This window comes from Haliotis rufescens, unplaced genomic scaffold, assembly GCF_023055435.1.
Source record: "Haliotis rufescens isolate VD_foot unplaced genomic scaffold, xgHalRufe1.0.p SCAF_11, whole genome shotgun sequence".
In the NCBI taxonomy this organism is placed as follows: Eukaryota; Metazoa; Mollusca; class Gastropoda; order Lepetellida; family Haliotidae; genus Haliotis; species Haliotis rufescens.
In genome coordinates, this window is record NW_025963791.1 from 41,045,554 (window position 1) to 41,061,084 (window position 15,531).

At 40.0% G+C, this 15,531-nt stretch overlaps 1 protein-coding gene across 1 annotated transcript; it reads left to right on the top strand.

Moving 5' to 3' along the window:
- The first annotated feature begins 2,068 nt into the window (after positions 1 to 2,068).
- On the top strand, positions 2,069 to 15,162 carry LOC124142304 (40-kDa huntingtin-associated protein-like). Its single transcript, XM_046510705.2, has 12 exons — positions 2,069 to 2,145; positions 2,354 to 2,400; positions 4,512 to 4,584; positions 5,249 to 5,408; positions 6,077 to 6,145; positions 7,729 to 7,791; positions 8,277 to 8,334; positions 9,617 to 9,679; positions 10,440 to 10,531; positions 11,569 to 11,650; positions 11,883 to 11,929; positions 12,378 to 15,162. The coding sequence occupies exons 1-12, from the start codon at positions 2,087 to 2,089 to the stop codon at positions 12,513 to 12,515; spliced, it is 951 nt and encodes a 316-aa protein (XP_046366661.1). The 5' UTR covers positions 2,069 to 2,086; the 3' UTR covers positions 12,516 to 15,162.
- Positions 15,163 to 15,531: the final 369 nt, after the last annotated feature.

Sequence of the window (15,531 nt, forward strand, 5' to 3'; positions counted from 1 at the left end):
CATCTATTCATCCTTGTTGGTTGAGCGGTAAAGTCCGTGGTTTGACTATCAGATGTTTCAGAGGGTGTACCCCAGGTGGGTAAACTGACATATTCACCCTTCATTTGTCGGTGAAAAGGCGAGGATTTCGCTCAATACGTTGACAGTTTAAATAAAAGAAGTCATAAGTATTTAGGATGTACAGTAAAGTACGGTTATAACGAACTCAAAGGGACTACTAATTTTAGTTCGTTATAACCGTATTTCGCTATAAGCATATATACAGCATAACTACAGCAAATAGTCGGGACCAAAGAATGAGTTCGTTATATCCATCAGTTTGTTATAAGCGTGTTCGTTATAACCGTAGTTTACTGTAAGTTGAATTGTCCATGGTTCGCAACAGTTGATGTTTGAACATAGTGCACAGTCTACAGATTCGGATGAAACCTATTTAGTTGTCAGAGTGGACTTGGGAGTTCCATTGATTTAATAACTTTAGCCCGTCAGTGTCTGTAATGCGTTCTGTGAAAACTGTTCTGAATGAGGGTGCACAGATTACATGGTTAACCGATGTTTACTCCTGCAAATTATGTCTGGAATTCGGAGCATAAAAGTCTTCAGGCCGGAGACATACATTGACTCCTTGTACCCCTTAGTTTACAATATTTTTTATGCTCCAATGAATGCAGTACCACTTTGAGGATATGAAAAAAACACATAACTTATACAGCCAAGTCAATCTATATTTTTGGCCAGCAGATTCAGTTGTTAGTTTTATTAAAAAGTAAGGGATGTTACTCTTGCAGGAATGTGACTAATAAGTACTCAATTGGAAGTTAAGTTCGGTTCAGACGATTCCACTGTAGGGGTTTATTTTTGTCTCTTTTTGTATACACTGTGGTGTATAATTACCTGTAATGAATAACTCTGAATTATGTATTTGATCTTGTAAACTTCTTTTACAAAAATTATGAAAAATAACATGTTGCAATGGGCAAACATTTGAATAGTGTACAATATTTGTTGCTTTTATTTTTTTAGTATAGTTTAAGAACAGCTATATTTTATTACACTTTTGCTTGGATTAGCTTCTTTTAAATTGTTAATTGCAGATATTAACTTAGAGAAGTGATGCCATTTGTATTTTTCAATATTTGATGTTGCATAATGTTATTTATGCTGTAGAGGATCTAAATGTTGTATGAATTCTATTTACATAAATTTGATTAAATGAATTATTTGTTTTGAAGTACTGTTCATCTGATGAAATATGTTGAATATTGTTTATTTGGAATTGATTCATATTGATATAATTTCATCGCAGCCTTATCATCTAGATGTGAATGTTCATGAATGTGTTTTTCACTAAGAATAAACATGTATTTACTCAATCATTGTTTGTATTGTTTTTTTTAATAATGCAGTTTCAACTGGAGAAGATATGAGTTTTTTTCCAGGTTTTAAAGGCAAGTTCAGCTAATGGTTTAGATGAATAACTGCACGTACGGTCAAACCTACACATCACAGCAGATTCTGAGAAATTCCGAGCTAGACTTTCCAGTATGGATGGAGTGAATTGGCAGATATATACACCACAGTAGCCTACAATTACATTTCTCAGATCAACAGTCATGGTTTCACGACTTATTAGATCACTCACGACCAGAAGGGAAAAACACTTGTTTCCCAGAAAACAAGTTTTTTGCAAATACTGGTAAGATGTCCGCCCGTATTCCCCTACAAAATATATATAGTTGGAAGAAAAACGATATATGTAAAGATATATTACTTTTGGAGAGGGGATACGGGCGGAAGTCTTTCCCAAATACGTTAAATAGGCCATTTTGGGCAGTCTCGGAAATAATGTTACATAATAATTGTTTCTAAAATTCAAGAATCTATAAATTATGAATAGGATATGCGGCCACAATATTTTTGGTTTCCTGCATGCAGCATCCGATTAGTGGATTGTTGAGATAAAATATTTTCAACTATCTTCTCAAGCGCAGCAGAGAGGCTCGTGAGATGGTCGGGAAAGTGGGCGTGGCTTTGCGTCGCTTTACTTTGAGTTACTTCCCTTGGTCTGCTTCCGGTTTATGTCAACATGGACAAGGATAACGATGTTCTCAGTAAATATCGCGCTGTCACCAACAAGTTGAGAAAGTATGTTTGACAAACAGAGGACCGTTTTAGTCTGCGATTGAGTTTTGAACCTGGAGATTGTGGTTAAGGTTTGGGCTGTTCACAGTGGTAAACGTTAATATATATTTTCTGGAATCAATTCTTTAACAAGTGCTTGTATGTTCGTTACATATGCCTGTAAAGGTCCTAAGCATACGCGCATCATCTATGAAATATTCCTTTCTTGCAGGAGGTTTCTCAAGAAACCAAATGTATCCGAAGGCAGTGAGCAGTTTGGTAAGCATCTCTTCTTTCTTTCTATCTACAAGTGTTTTGTAGTCAAATGAGTGACAGTGATAGGTTCAGAGTAGATCTAGATGTTTGTTTTGCAATTTAGAGTGTTAACGTGGTAAATGAGGAATGATATGTTTGTTTTTCGTTCAGCTTCCTAGACGATTGCGTAATGTTGCCTTCTGATGAGTAAAAAGAAAATCACTATTAGATCTATTGTTTTCGTTCAGCTTTGACTTAGGTACATGGGAATGTAGCATAATATATTCCTGAATAGAATACTTGTTGAAAGTTTAATAATTAAGAAGGTGTTTTATTGAAGTTAGAAATGGTGACATCAGCAAAAGTATTGACGTTGACTAAGGAACTGTAGATGTTTTTTGTTTTTGGTTGTTGTTTTTCTTTTATTGTTTTTAAAAAGAAGTACCTGTTACATAAAATGTGCTTCCACCCAGGGTAGCAGAAAGCCCAAGCACAACTTATCAGTACATCTTAGTTGTTGTTTTTACAGAAAATAACATACTTCTCACACATTCACTCTAGTAATACAAACATACTGCATATATCAGGTATGCATAAACTATCATATTGCAGTGTAGGAAAGTACATGGTCTCAAACATTAAAGGAACTGTAGATATTACTACATTTGAAAGTGACCCGTGAAGATTCAGAGTAGGTCTTCAGCAACCCATGCTTGCTGTAACAGGCGACTATGCTTGTCGTAAGAGGCGACTAATGGGATCGGGTGGTCAGGCTCGCTGACTTTGTTGATGCATGTCAACGTATCCCAATCGTGTGGATCGATGCTCATGATGTCAACCACTGGATTGTCTGGTCCAGACTCGATTATTTACAGATAGCTGGAATATTGCTGAGTGCAACATAAAACAACAAACAAACAAACATTTGTATGTTTTCTTATTTCACTGTGTTTTAATTTGATACCTCATCACATTGATCTGCAGTGAAGGAATAACAGTGATATTGTGACCAGTTATTACTTGTACATGTACACAGGCCCCTGAAGCAGGATAGTGAAATTATTAAACCACTATTAAACCATTATTTATATGTATGGGTCCAGTGTTTCAGTATTATCACTTTCCTGCTTCAGGGGCCCGTGTGCATGTGCTTATTGAGATTTCGGAATTTGCTTAGCTTCAGCAGATGATTTTGGAGCCCACACATTTTGCTAGCTATGTTTAGCTTGGTCCCTTAAGCACATTTACTCATGTGTCTTTGTCAACAGGGTAAAACCTCTTTGAATATTGTTTTGTAAACAGATGTCATTTGGTGATCATGGCAATCTGTACGAATGAATATTTTGTTATTAATGTCTTTATTTAGTTAAATGATTGATTTGTCATGTTTTTTCATCCAGTACTTATTGAACTGCACATATTGCATGTATTTGTGCCTTGTTAACTGAAACTCAATTAGGGGGACTAATCAGTTGCTCATTTCCAGTCAAGATGTGGATGTTGTAATTAGTGCCTTGTACATGTTGTATGGGACTTGGGACATTGTCTGTGTACTGTAATTATGGACATTTTTAAATGTGAGATTAATATACAGCATCAAATTTGATTTGGAAGACAAAGTGGGATTTTAATGACAAATCAAACTTGCTAGGGCTGTCAATTGGCCTGAGTGTACCTTGTAACAAAGGTGAGGTGAAATATGCTTTAACGTCGCATCCAAGATTATTACACTTACATAGCGATGTGCATGCCCAAGTGTGTGTGTCTGTCTGTGTGTGTCTGTGTGTGGCTGCTTGTACTAGTCCGTACTGATGCCGATTTATAGTGCTAGCACACTGAGATACCATGCCACAGTTTAACATGCATACCCCACTCAGACACTTTATGCTGACTCCAACTTAGTCCAAGCCGACCAGTCTTTTGGTATGACACGGCCAGGGACCTTCTGCTATCCGAGCGGACGCTCTACCACTAGACCATGGAGGCAGTCCCTTGTACCAAAATTCTTATCGGGGATATTACCTAATATCAACACTTGTTATATTTTCGATGGTCAAAGGACTCGAGTTGATGATGTTTCACCATACTAGTTCTTAGTAGTATCCCTGTATTGATCATGGATGTTTACATTGCAGCGAGTCTAGCCAAGTCCTTGCAGCAACAAGAGTGTCCTCAGTATGCAGGCTTCTGTTGTTTAGCTCAGGCCAGGTAAGAGAAGCTATGTCACTGGTACCTGAACACAATCCCAAACTAGAATGTTAGATGATCAGCTATATATACTACTCAAAAGAGTGAGTGAGTGAGTTGGGTTTAATGCTGTTTTTAACAGTATTCCAGTCATATCGCGCCGTGTCAGCTTAATGTGGGAGGAAAGCCCGATGTGATGCAGGTCTCAGACGTTTACCACTTCGGTGAAACCCACGAGCACGGGTATGGTGCTGACAAACCTAGAAGCATAATCGGCGAACCAGGATTCGAACCCACAATCATAGGTTTCTGGCGCGCGCAAGGGTCGCAACTCTGCATAGCGAATCGCGGTGCCTTAGACAACTGGGCCCACCCCACTACTCAAAAGATATGACTATAGGTAATCCGTCATGTACATGAGAGATTAACTAAAGTCATATGAAAGAAATGGGTGTTCTATAACTTCTTTGAGTAGTATATTTATTAAAATTGAGGAGGGAGGATTGTATTTTCTTTCAGACAGAACATGAACAAATCTTAAATATGATCATACCTTTAATGTGATATTAATGTAGTTACAAGATATTATTTGTATGCATCATTTCTTCTTTTTTGGGGCAACAACACAAGGTAAAAGTTTGTTTAATTCCAATGTGTTTTATTAATTGTTGCCATGGCTACCTAGGTGTGAGCACACACTGGCTAATGCTCCAGGGGAGGCCCAGGCTCTCACACAAGCAGCAAGGTCGTTCCTGGAAGCTGAACTTTTCAACAGGTCGCTCAAGTATCCTGGGTTTGAGGAGCATCTCACAGCTGCTATCAACTGCTATGGGCACGCCATCAGGGTAAGCAGATGAAATACAGTCAACTACGCTTATAACAAACTCAAAGGGACCACTAATTTAGTTTGTAGTAACTGTAGTTCATTATTAGCATATATACAGCATAAATGCAATAATATAAAAAAATAAGTTCGTTTTATTGGTCAGTTCCTTATAAACGTAGTTTACTGTATACTTCTCTGGATATAAGTATGAACTTTTTACTCAGTATGATCAAAATAGGATAACTATATTATTAATGTCAGTCATTGTTCTTTCTCGAGAATACAGTGCATGACTGTACAGTGCCCAGTGATACTGCTGGCTCCTGTCTGAGTCACTTGGCACAAACGTGTTGAGGTATTACAGTGTATTATTTGGCATGGGACATAAAAAGAGGCTTTTGCCATACCCGGTACTTCTTTTCATTTCTTTCCCGGAGCAAACTCATCAATCCTTCAATAGTTCTTTGTGAAACTTTGTTTGCACATCAGTCAAGTGATGAACTGCTGCCTTTTGCTATTCAGGATTTGAAATGTGTTTTTTTTGCATTTTGGTCTAGCAATTTGGTCTAAGGTTATAATGGGGGTAGGGTACATTCTGGTATACACATTGTTAGTGGCCCCTTCAGGGATAGTACTGATGCTGCTGCAGGCTTGGTTCAATGCTGTTGTCCCACTGACTATTTGCAGGTGCACATTGAAAACAAACAGGTGGCACTGGCAGCATCTCTGTGTCTGGAGCTGGGGAATGTGCTGATGGTAATACACTGTACACACACAACCGGCTTGTCATCTACGTCATACACATACAACTGGCTTGTCATCTACGTCATACACATACAACCGGCTTGTCATCTATGTGATACACACACACAACCGGCTTGTCATCTACGTGATACACACACACAACCGGCTTGTCATCTATGTGATACACACACACAACCGGCTTGTCATCTATGTGATACACACACACAACCGGCTTGTCATCTACGTGATACACACACACAACCGGCTTGTCATCTATGTGATACACACACACAACCGGCTTGTCATCTATGTGATACACACACACAACCGGCTTGTCATCTATGTGATACACACACACAACCGGCTTGTCATCTATGTGATACACACACACAACCGGCTTGTCATCTATATGATACACACACACAACCAGCTTGTCATCTATGTGATACACACACACAACCGGCTTGTCATCTATGTGATACACACACACAACCGGCTTGTCATCTATATGATACACACACACAACCGGCTTGTCATCTACATGATACACACACAACCGGCTTGTCATCTATGTGATACACACACAAACGGCTTGTCATCTACATGATACACACACAACCGGCTTGTCATCTACGTGATACACACACAACTGGCTTGTCATCTACATGATACACATAGAACCGGCTTGTCATCTACATGATACACACACAACCGGCTTGTCATCTAAGTGATACACACACAACCGGCTTATCATCTATGTGATACACACACAACCGGCTTATCATCTATGTGATACACACACACAACCGGCTTGTCATCTATGTGATACACATACAACCGGCTTGTCATCTATGTGATACACATACAACCGGCTTGTCATCTATGTGATACACACACAACCGGCTTGTCATCTATGTGATACACACACACAACCGGCTCGTTGTGTAAAGCTGGTGTAAAGCTGAGGAACACATCACATACATGATGTAAAGCTGAGGAACACATCACATACATGATGTAAAGCTGAGGAACACATCACACACATGATGTAAAGCTGAGGGACACATGACACACATGATGTAAAGCTGAGGAACACATCACACACATGATGTTAAGCTCAGGAACACATCACACACATGATGTAAATATGAGGAACACATCACACACATGATGTAAAGCTGAGGAACACATCACACACATGATGTAAAGCTGAGGAACACATCACACACATGATGTTAAGCTGAGGAACACATCACACACATGATGTTAAGCTGAGGAACACATCACACACACGATGTAAAGCTGAGGAACACATCACACACACGATGTAAAGCTGAGGAACACATCACACACGATGTAAAGCTGAGGAACACATCACACACATGATGTAAAGCTGAGGAACACATCACACACATGATGTAAAGCTGAGGAACTCATGACACACATGATGTAAAGCTGAGGAACATAATTCTGCAGATCAGCTTTAACCGAATTCACTCACTCACTCAATTCACTGAACATACACTGACATGTTTTCATATGACGTATATTGCTGATACTGTGTTTTCTATTCATCACTCTGTAATCTTATTCAGAAATTGAACAAGCAGGTAGAAGCGATGGGCCACTTCCAAAGAGCGGCAGAGCTGCAATCACAGGTACGACTCGACCACTTGTACTTTACAAGCAATAACTAACCCTTGGGAGCCCCAGCAGAATAGGTCCTCGTGTGATTGTTGCCGGAGCCACCTCTCTGTTCATATATCCCTATCCCTAAGTATCACAAAATGAAACTTGAAATATATTAATGAACATCATTTTGTCATGTCCTAGTATTTAGTCATGTGATTTTAAGATCAATTCTATGTAACTTTTAATAATCAAAGTAGGTTTTATTCACAATTGTATTATACGCCAGAGGAGGCCTCTATCAAAAGAATAAAACTGTCTTCGTCTTTTAAGACAAATTGGCTGGTACAGCAGATGCTCACAACACAAGTTTTATATCCCTGAATATAGGTGAGCTTCTGTACCTCTGTTGATGTAAGGCGTATGTACTGACACGGCAGCAACGTCCCACTGATCTAGTGTGTATTGTTACCACAAGGGTGTTGTTTTTATGTGTATCATGTATTGTTTACAGAGTCCCTTGGACTGTCTGGATGCCTTGGAGATGGTAGCCATTGCCAAGATTGACACAAGTAACAAAAACTAATGTGTATTTTTAGCAATGTTAATTTACTTTTTAAAAAGTTGACAAAAATGAGTCTTTATTATAAAGGAAGAAATTATTCCAATGGGTTTGTTTAATACTGCCAGAAGTTCCTTAGAACTGTATACCCTTGAAAGCTTCCTAATTCTAGGTACGAAAAACTCGCCTTATACACTGCGATATACAATAGTTATACAACCATCAAAAGTCTTGGTATTCACAAGGTGCCATCACTATGTTTCTATGTGTTGTACGTCTTGATAATCACAAGGTGCCATCAGTATGTTTCTATGTATTGTACTGTCTTGATAATCACAAGGTGCCAGCACTATGTTTCTATGTATTGTACTGTCTTGATAATCACAAGGTGCCATCAGTATGTTTCTATGTATTGTACTGTCTTGATAATCACAAGGTGCCATCAGTATGTTTCTATGTATTGTACTGTCTTGATAATCACAAGGTGCCATCGGTATGTTTCTATGTATTGTACTGTCTTGATAATCACAAGGTGCCATCAGTATGTTTCTATGTATTGTACTGTCTTGATAATCACAAGGTGCCATCAGTATGTTTCTATGTATTGTACTGTCTTGATAATCACAAGGTGCCATCAGTATGTTTCTATGTATTGTACTGTCTTGATAATCACAAGGTGCCAGCACTATGTTTCTATGTGTTGTACGTCTTGATAATCACAAGGTGCCATCACTATGTTTCTATGTGTTGTACGTCTTGATAATCACAAGGTGCCATCAGTATGTTTCTATGTGTTGTACGTCTTGATAATCACAAGGTGCCAGCACTATGTTTCTATGTGTTGTACGTCTTGATAATCACAAGGTGCCATCAGTATGCTTCTATGTATTGTACTGTCTTGATAATCACAAGGTGCCATCACTATGTTTCTATGTATTGTACTGTCTTGATAATCACAAGGTGCCAGCACTATGTTTCTATGTATTGTACTGTCTTGATAATCACAATGTGCCAGCACTATGTTTCTATGTGTTGTACTGTCTTGATAATCACAAGGTGCCAGCACTATGCTTCTATGTGTTGTACTGTCTTGGTAATCACAAGGTGCCATCAGTATGTTTCTATGTGTTGTACGTCTTGGTAATCACAAGGTGCCATCAGTATGTTTCTATGTGTTGTACGTCTTGATAATCACAAGGTGCCAGCACTATGTTTCTATGTATTGTACTGTCTTGGTAATCACAAGGTGCCATCAGTATGTTTTTATGTGTTGTACGTCTTGATCTCAACAGAAGACTATGAAGGATCCCTTGCTGTCCTCACTGAAATGGCGTATCTGGCTCAAGAGAGGGGAGGTAGGTTGGAATGGGTAGAGTAGATATCCACATGATTTCACATTGCATTTAGGATGCTCATTGTGATATAGACTTTCTGCAAGGCTCAATGCATTTATTTCTACCTCAGCTCACCTAGTATTAAAGGGACATGATCGGGTAGTAAGGCTCACTGACTTAGTTGATGCATGTCATCGTATCCAAATTCCGTAGAGCGATGCTCATGATGTCAATCACTAGACTGTCTGGTCCAGGCTTGATTGTTTAGAGACCGCTCATATAGCTGGAATATTGCTGAGTGTGGCGTTAAACAACAAAGAAACAAGTATTGAAAGGAGACTTGGGTCATGCCAGTCAGCTGTCCCAGGTTGTTTGAGTCAGGTCCCTCACTCACCTATAGTAGAGTCTGCTCGTTCAAACTGTATGATGTATTTCAGTTTATCAGTAAAAGATTTCCAAGTTTAATTGCTCAAGTTTTGGGTAACCTGTTATAAGGAAGTTCAGTGTCACAATCCAACTGTCCATGACAACATCAAACTACAAGGAAACCTCATTTATTTAAAGACCCCATGAAGCTAACAGTAGTTGCAGACGTGTCCAGATATGGTTTTGTCAGGAACACAAACTTGCCTGATATGCTGAGTTAATGGTGATCATTACGTGAACATGTTGATATACTTATATTGTCATGTCCCAGACGTATTGGAGCTGACAGTAGGCATGACCTGTGAGGCTGACAGTTTCCCTCCTGCCTTACGGTGTTCAATATCTGTGGTTGCAGGGTCCTCCGCAACAGGGAAGCCGATTGGAGCCTATTGTGACATCCTGTCCAGGTGCGAAGTGACTCGGGTGCTGCTTCTTATGCTGTTGCAGGTACTTGTGAAATAGGCTGTAATATGTTCTTTGTTTGTTTAATGCATAATATTCCAGCTATATGAAAAGGGTCTGTAAATAATCAAGTATGGACCAGACAATCCAGGGATTCACATCATGAGGATTGATCCACACAATTGGGATACGATGACATGCATCAACCAAGTCAGCAAGTCTGGTCACCCGATCCCGTTAGTTGCCTCTTACAACAAGCATGGATTGCTGATGACCAATTCTCACCTTGACCGTCACGGGTTGTCATGTGTAGGTGGTCTAAGGTGCCACACATTTCTGGATTGTGGGCGGAAACAGCCAACTCCATGCATGACATAGTCCTGGGTGTTTTGGGGCATGCTGTTTGCTATCTTTGGTTGGGATATTGACCATAAGAAGCAAATTGCACACTGCCATAGCAGGCTAAGTGTATGACATACAAAATACTAAGATTCCTGTATTATAACCCAATTTCCAAAAACCATGAGAGAGACATTTCAAAGGGTTAATGCATGTTATGCTATGTATATATATTTGTACATGTTCCATTAGTCTGTCATAAAGATCTTGAAACAAATATATCCAATGCAGCCCATGTTTGGCAAGTCTAGATTACTGCAGTCTCAGGGTCTTTACAAATCTGCTGAATTCACAAGTGAGCACAGAGCTTGTAATCATCAGTCAGTCTCTAGCTGTCATTAGTGTTTAGTATTAGCACATAGTGAGACACCCCCACCACTCCCTAAGCCAAGACCTCCTGCCCTGCCCTGCCCTGCCCTGCCCTGCCCTGGTGGGGGCAATACATATTCCTGTTACACACACTTTCAGTGACATGTCAGTGATGGGTGATAAGAATGTTTACACATGCTGTGAAATTCCTAGCAATTATAGCTGCAGATTTGTTTAGTCTCTGAAAATAAAGAGAATCCCCAGGCTCCTTTTTGTTATATTTTTTAAAGATAATTTAACAACGGGTTTTTCTGTTAAATATGTTTATTTCAGAGACTAGATGTAGTTTGATGTTTTGTGTATGTTAATTTCAGCCCACTCCCCAAAGAATCCGCCCTGAGCATGCTCAGACTTTAGAGAAGTATGCCTGGGAAACAACAGAAGACAACTTTACAGGTAAGTCAGCAGGAACGAGAAACAAGTTAGGCTCGTCATTAACTAGAACACGGCAACAAGTTGAGTAAACCACTAACCTGTTCATTTAAACATCATGGAGAGGTTATTTCAATGTGGAAAATGTATAAATTGTGTGGGACTGTTTTGGACTGAAATGGTAGTGAATGATTGACCTACATCACAAGTGCAATGCCCTTCTAGGTGTTTAACTGCCGTATCATCATCTTTACAGTGCAATACCTGGGCGAGGACTTGTTTCTTCTTCTACAATCAGTTGTGGTAAGTCAGTAGCTTTGCAACATGTTAGAACAAAATGCTCCTACGGGGAGGTCTTGGGAGGTCTCAAACAGATTGCTATGCAGAGTTGTCTCCCTTAACCATTCCAAGATCCCTGATTGTAGGTTCGACTCCCAGCTTTGGCATTAAGTCATCCGTTGTCTGTCAGCACCATCCTGTACTCATGGGTGGCAGCAAGTCTTAAGTGTCTACAACTGCCGTCACTTTCAGCTTTCCTGACACATGATGCTGTCAAGTCATGACATAACTGCAGTATTGTTCATAAAATACAACTCTCTCACTTAAGCAAGTTAATAGCTGACATGCAATTTTTGTATCATCAGGTGATGGATTAGGTTGTCTGTCTAATGTGCAAGTGTAACTAACCTGGCAGTATTTCATTCTGAAAGATTTTGTGAAGTTTTAGCACTAATTGACTGCTAATTTACAGATGGCTTGTCAGTCACATGACCTGGGATGCCTTCAGGCACTCCAGACCGATCTGTGGCCGTACCTCAACACAGAGCAGAACCAGATCCTCCATCTTGTTATCCAGGAACTCTCTCACCCAGCCGGGGAAGGTGTTTAATGTGCCACCTGCTTCCCTGAACACAGCCTCCATATTGTCTCACCAAGCCGGACAAGGTGTTTGATATGTCGCCCTCTCCTTCAACACAGAACACAGCCTTCATCTTGTCACACCTGTCGTTGGAAGGCTTTTAATGTGACATTAAAGAAAGGGGAAGAAAAACACTTCATGGCTTCCATTACCAGATGGCAAACAGGATGTGTTTAGACACACGGCAATGATTCCCACTGCCCAAGTCTTCAGGCAGTAATTTCCAGACTAATGTGACCGCAGTTTGATTGTAAGTTGACTGTTGACATCACAAGTTGAGCAGACTATTTCAACCAGACCAAAACTCAACAGCTATCAACATGAAGGCAAAAATATCCAAGGCAGCAGTGAAAACCACGAGAGTAGTGTTGGTGACTCTTTCCTTCACATCTTTGTCATGGTAAAGGATGCATAATGGAGAGAGATGTGGGATTTATTATACACTTCAGTGTGAAAGACGGCAGGAACATAACACTCTGATGGAACTATTATCATACAAGAGTAACCTCCCCAGAAATTGTTTCCCTTTGTCATAAGTATCTAGCCCGTACACAAACTGTTGACGCTCTTGTTATGTTAGTTGCACATTGACAAGGCAAAATAATGACAGATGGTCATTTGTGGCGTTAATATCACTTCTTGCCATTTATTATTCTCTCGAAAACGTTTCGTTATAAACTGTAAATGTTTAATTTGACTCGTCAATCGAGACTGTTGGTTTCACTAAACTACGCCACTTGTGAAAATATCTCCATTCTCCCGTCACTCGATGAGAGAAACATGATATTTCACTCAACATATGAAATATCCTCTATGACTAATGAAGTGTTCTGCTGGAACATCTGCCAAACACTTCTATTCAGGGTTGACTTGCTAAGATGATGTTTTATATTAACTTTCTTCCTGGTTACGAGTGAGTGAGTGAGTGAGTGAGTGAGTGAGTATGGTTTTACGCTGCTTTTAGCAATATTTCAGCAATATCATGGCGGGGGACACCAGAAATGGGCTTCACACATTGTACCCATGTCGGGAATCAAACCCGGGTCTTCGGCATGACGAGCGAAAGCTTTAACCACTAGGCTACCCGACCGCCCCAATCCTAAGAATGATAACTTGACTACATGTTTTTTAAACAGATTTTCACCTCTTTTGTGAGATAACAAGAATGTTGGAGGCATCTGATGTGTTTCTGCTACACGTACCAACACGTCCTTCCCTCGCAATAACATGCATTCTGTACTCGTCCTCGGGACACTAAAGGGCTATACAGAGTTGTGTCCCTTCCCTGTAAAATCAATCACCCAATTCATCATCTTTGGTGTGTGGACACCAAACTCGTGGAAGTGGGTTGGATTTTTTCTATACTATTGACGGCATGATGTAAGTGAAAAAAATGTTCAAAGCAGGATAATTAAGCCTCCTTGTTGCAGTGAGGTGACTGTCACTTCAAACTTTGACAGATACTGTATTTGAATCCAGTACATTCCAGTGGACGAGTAAGGGTTTAGCTCAGTCAGCAGCATTCCAGCCATAAGGCAATGGAGGGCGCCTAGAATGGGCGGCACACATTGTACCCAAGTGGGGAGTTGGATCTGAGTCTTCAATCTGCTTAACCTCTTGGATACCACCAACTATGCTTGTTGTAAGAAGCGACTAACGGGATCTGGTGGTCAGCCTTGCTGACTTGGTTGATGCATGTCATCGTATCCCAATTGCGTGGATTGATGCTCATGATGTCAATAACTGGATTTTCTGGTCCAGACTCGATTATTAACAGACCGCCACCATATAGCTGGAATATTGCTGAGTGCAGCGTTAAACAACAAACAAACAACACTTAGCCATGCCATATATATTTAGAGTCACGTAGAGTAACAGGGTTGTGTTGCCAAGTTTACATTTCCTCTGTGCTCTGTCAGGTTCACATTTGAAGAATGTGAAATTTCTACTAGGGCTGGGATCGGTAAATTGGGTTGGGTTGGTACTGAGTAAGACCCGGGTACCCACAGGACTACCCGGATCCGTGCTTAGTCACGTGATATATTATTTAATGACAAAAATTATCTAAAACTCTATGGTTACACTATGAGTCAGTAATGTTCCCATTTCTTTCTGACAATGCACCCATTCCTTCTGACTTTTATATGATTGAATAAAGATAAAACTTCATGCTGTCAACTTCAGTGTCTGAATGACCAGATCGTTTTATACATGTATCTAAATACCTTTTACCAGGGCTACGATCAACCTTTTCCCTATCAGACAGTTTGTACCTATCTCTTGATATCTACAGTGGGTACCTGGGTATGGTCGGGTAATAGGGTGGTGGGTACCTGGACTGGTCCCAGCCCTAATTACTACTAAGAAGGCTGTGGCCAGCCCATGGGGTGTATATGATTGTTTTGTTGGCATCAGTTGCTGTATAAGGCTGCTGTCACAGATACACCATCAGTTTGTACTGTGTTGTACTGTGTAAGCTGTGGCCAGCTCAGTTGTATGATGTACATGTCCTCTGATAAGTAGATGTATATATGGTATTGTCCAGTATAGTTTCAGATTGTGTATAATGTACATGTGTGTCAGTGGATGTGGCGTAACAATAAACTAATACTTCGGACATTGGTGTCAGTTTACTTTTTACTGTGTTCACGTCTCAATGAAAGCCACGCCTTGTAGTGATTACAATGTTTGTTGTGTTTCTGTTACTATTTCAGTACCTGAAGCAATATACTCAGCACTCATGTGCCAACCGGCTATGAAGGGTTCATATGAGCTTACACTATAAGTTGTAGCAGGATCAAGAGGGGTACATGGGGTTTTATCTGTCCGTGGTATAAAACCTATGAGGGACACAATACCCCATCTATCCCGAGAGTATACTACCGACATGTTTAAGTATGACATTGTTAAAGAATTAAAACTAATTAAAAATTGATAGAAAACAGCTGTTCAGTTGAGCTGAGGTGATCTTGTGCTATATCACGTG

Excerpts from the sequence above, each read along its gene's own strand:
- LOC124142304 (XM_046510705.2), top strand. The coding sequence starts at position 2,087 with ATGGACAAGGATAACGATGTTCTCAGTAAATATCGCGCTGTCACCAAC. Across the intron at positions 7,792-8,276 it reads CGGCAGAGCTGCAATCACAG|AGTCCCTTGGACTGTCTGGA; the intron begins GTACGACTCGAC and ends TATTGTTTACAG. Across the intron at positions 10,532-11,568 it reads TGCTTCTTATGCTGTTGCAG|CCCACTCCCCAAAGAATCCG; the intron begins GTACTTGTGAAA and ends TGTTAATTTCAG.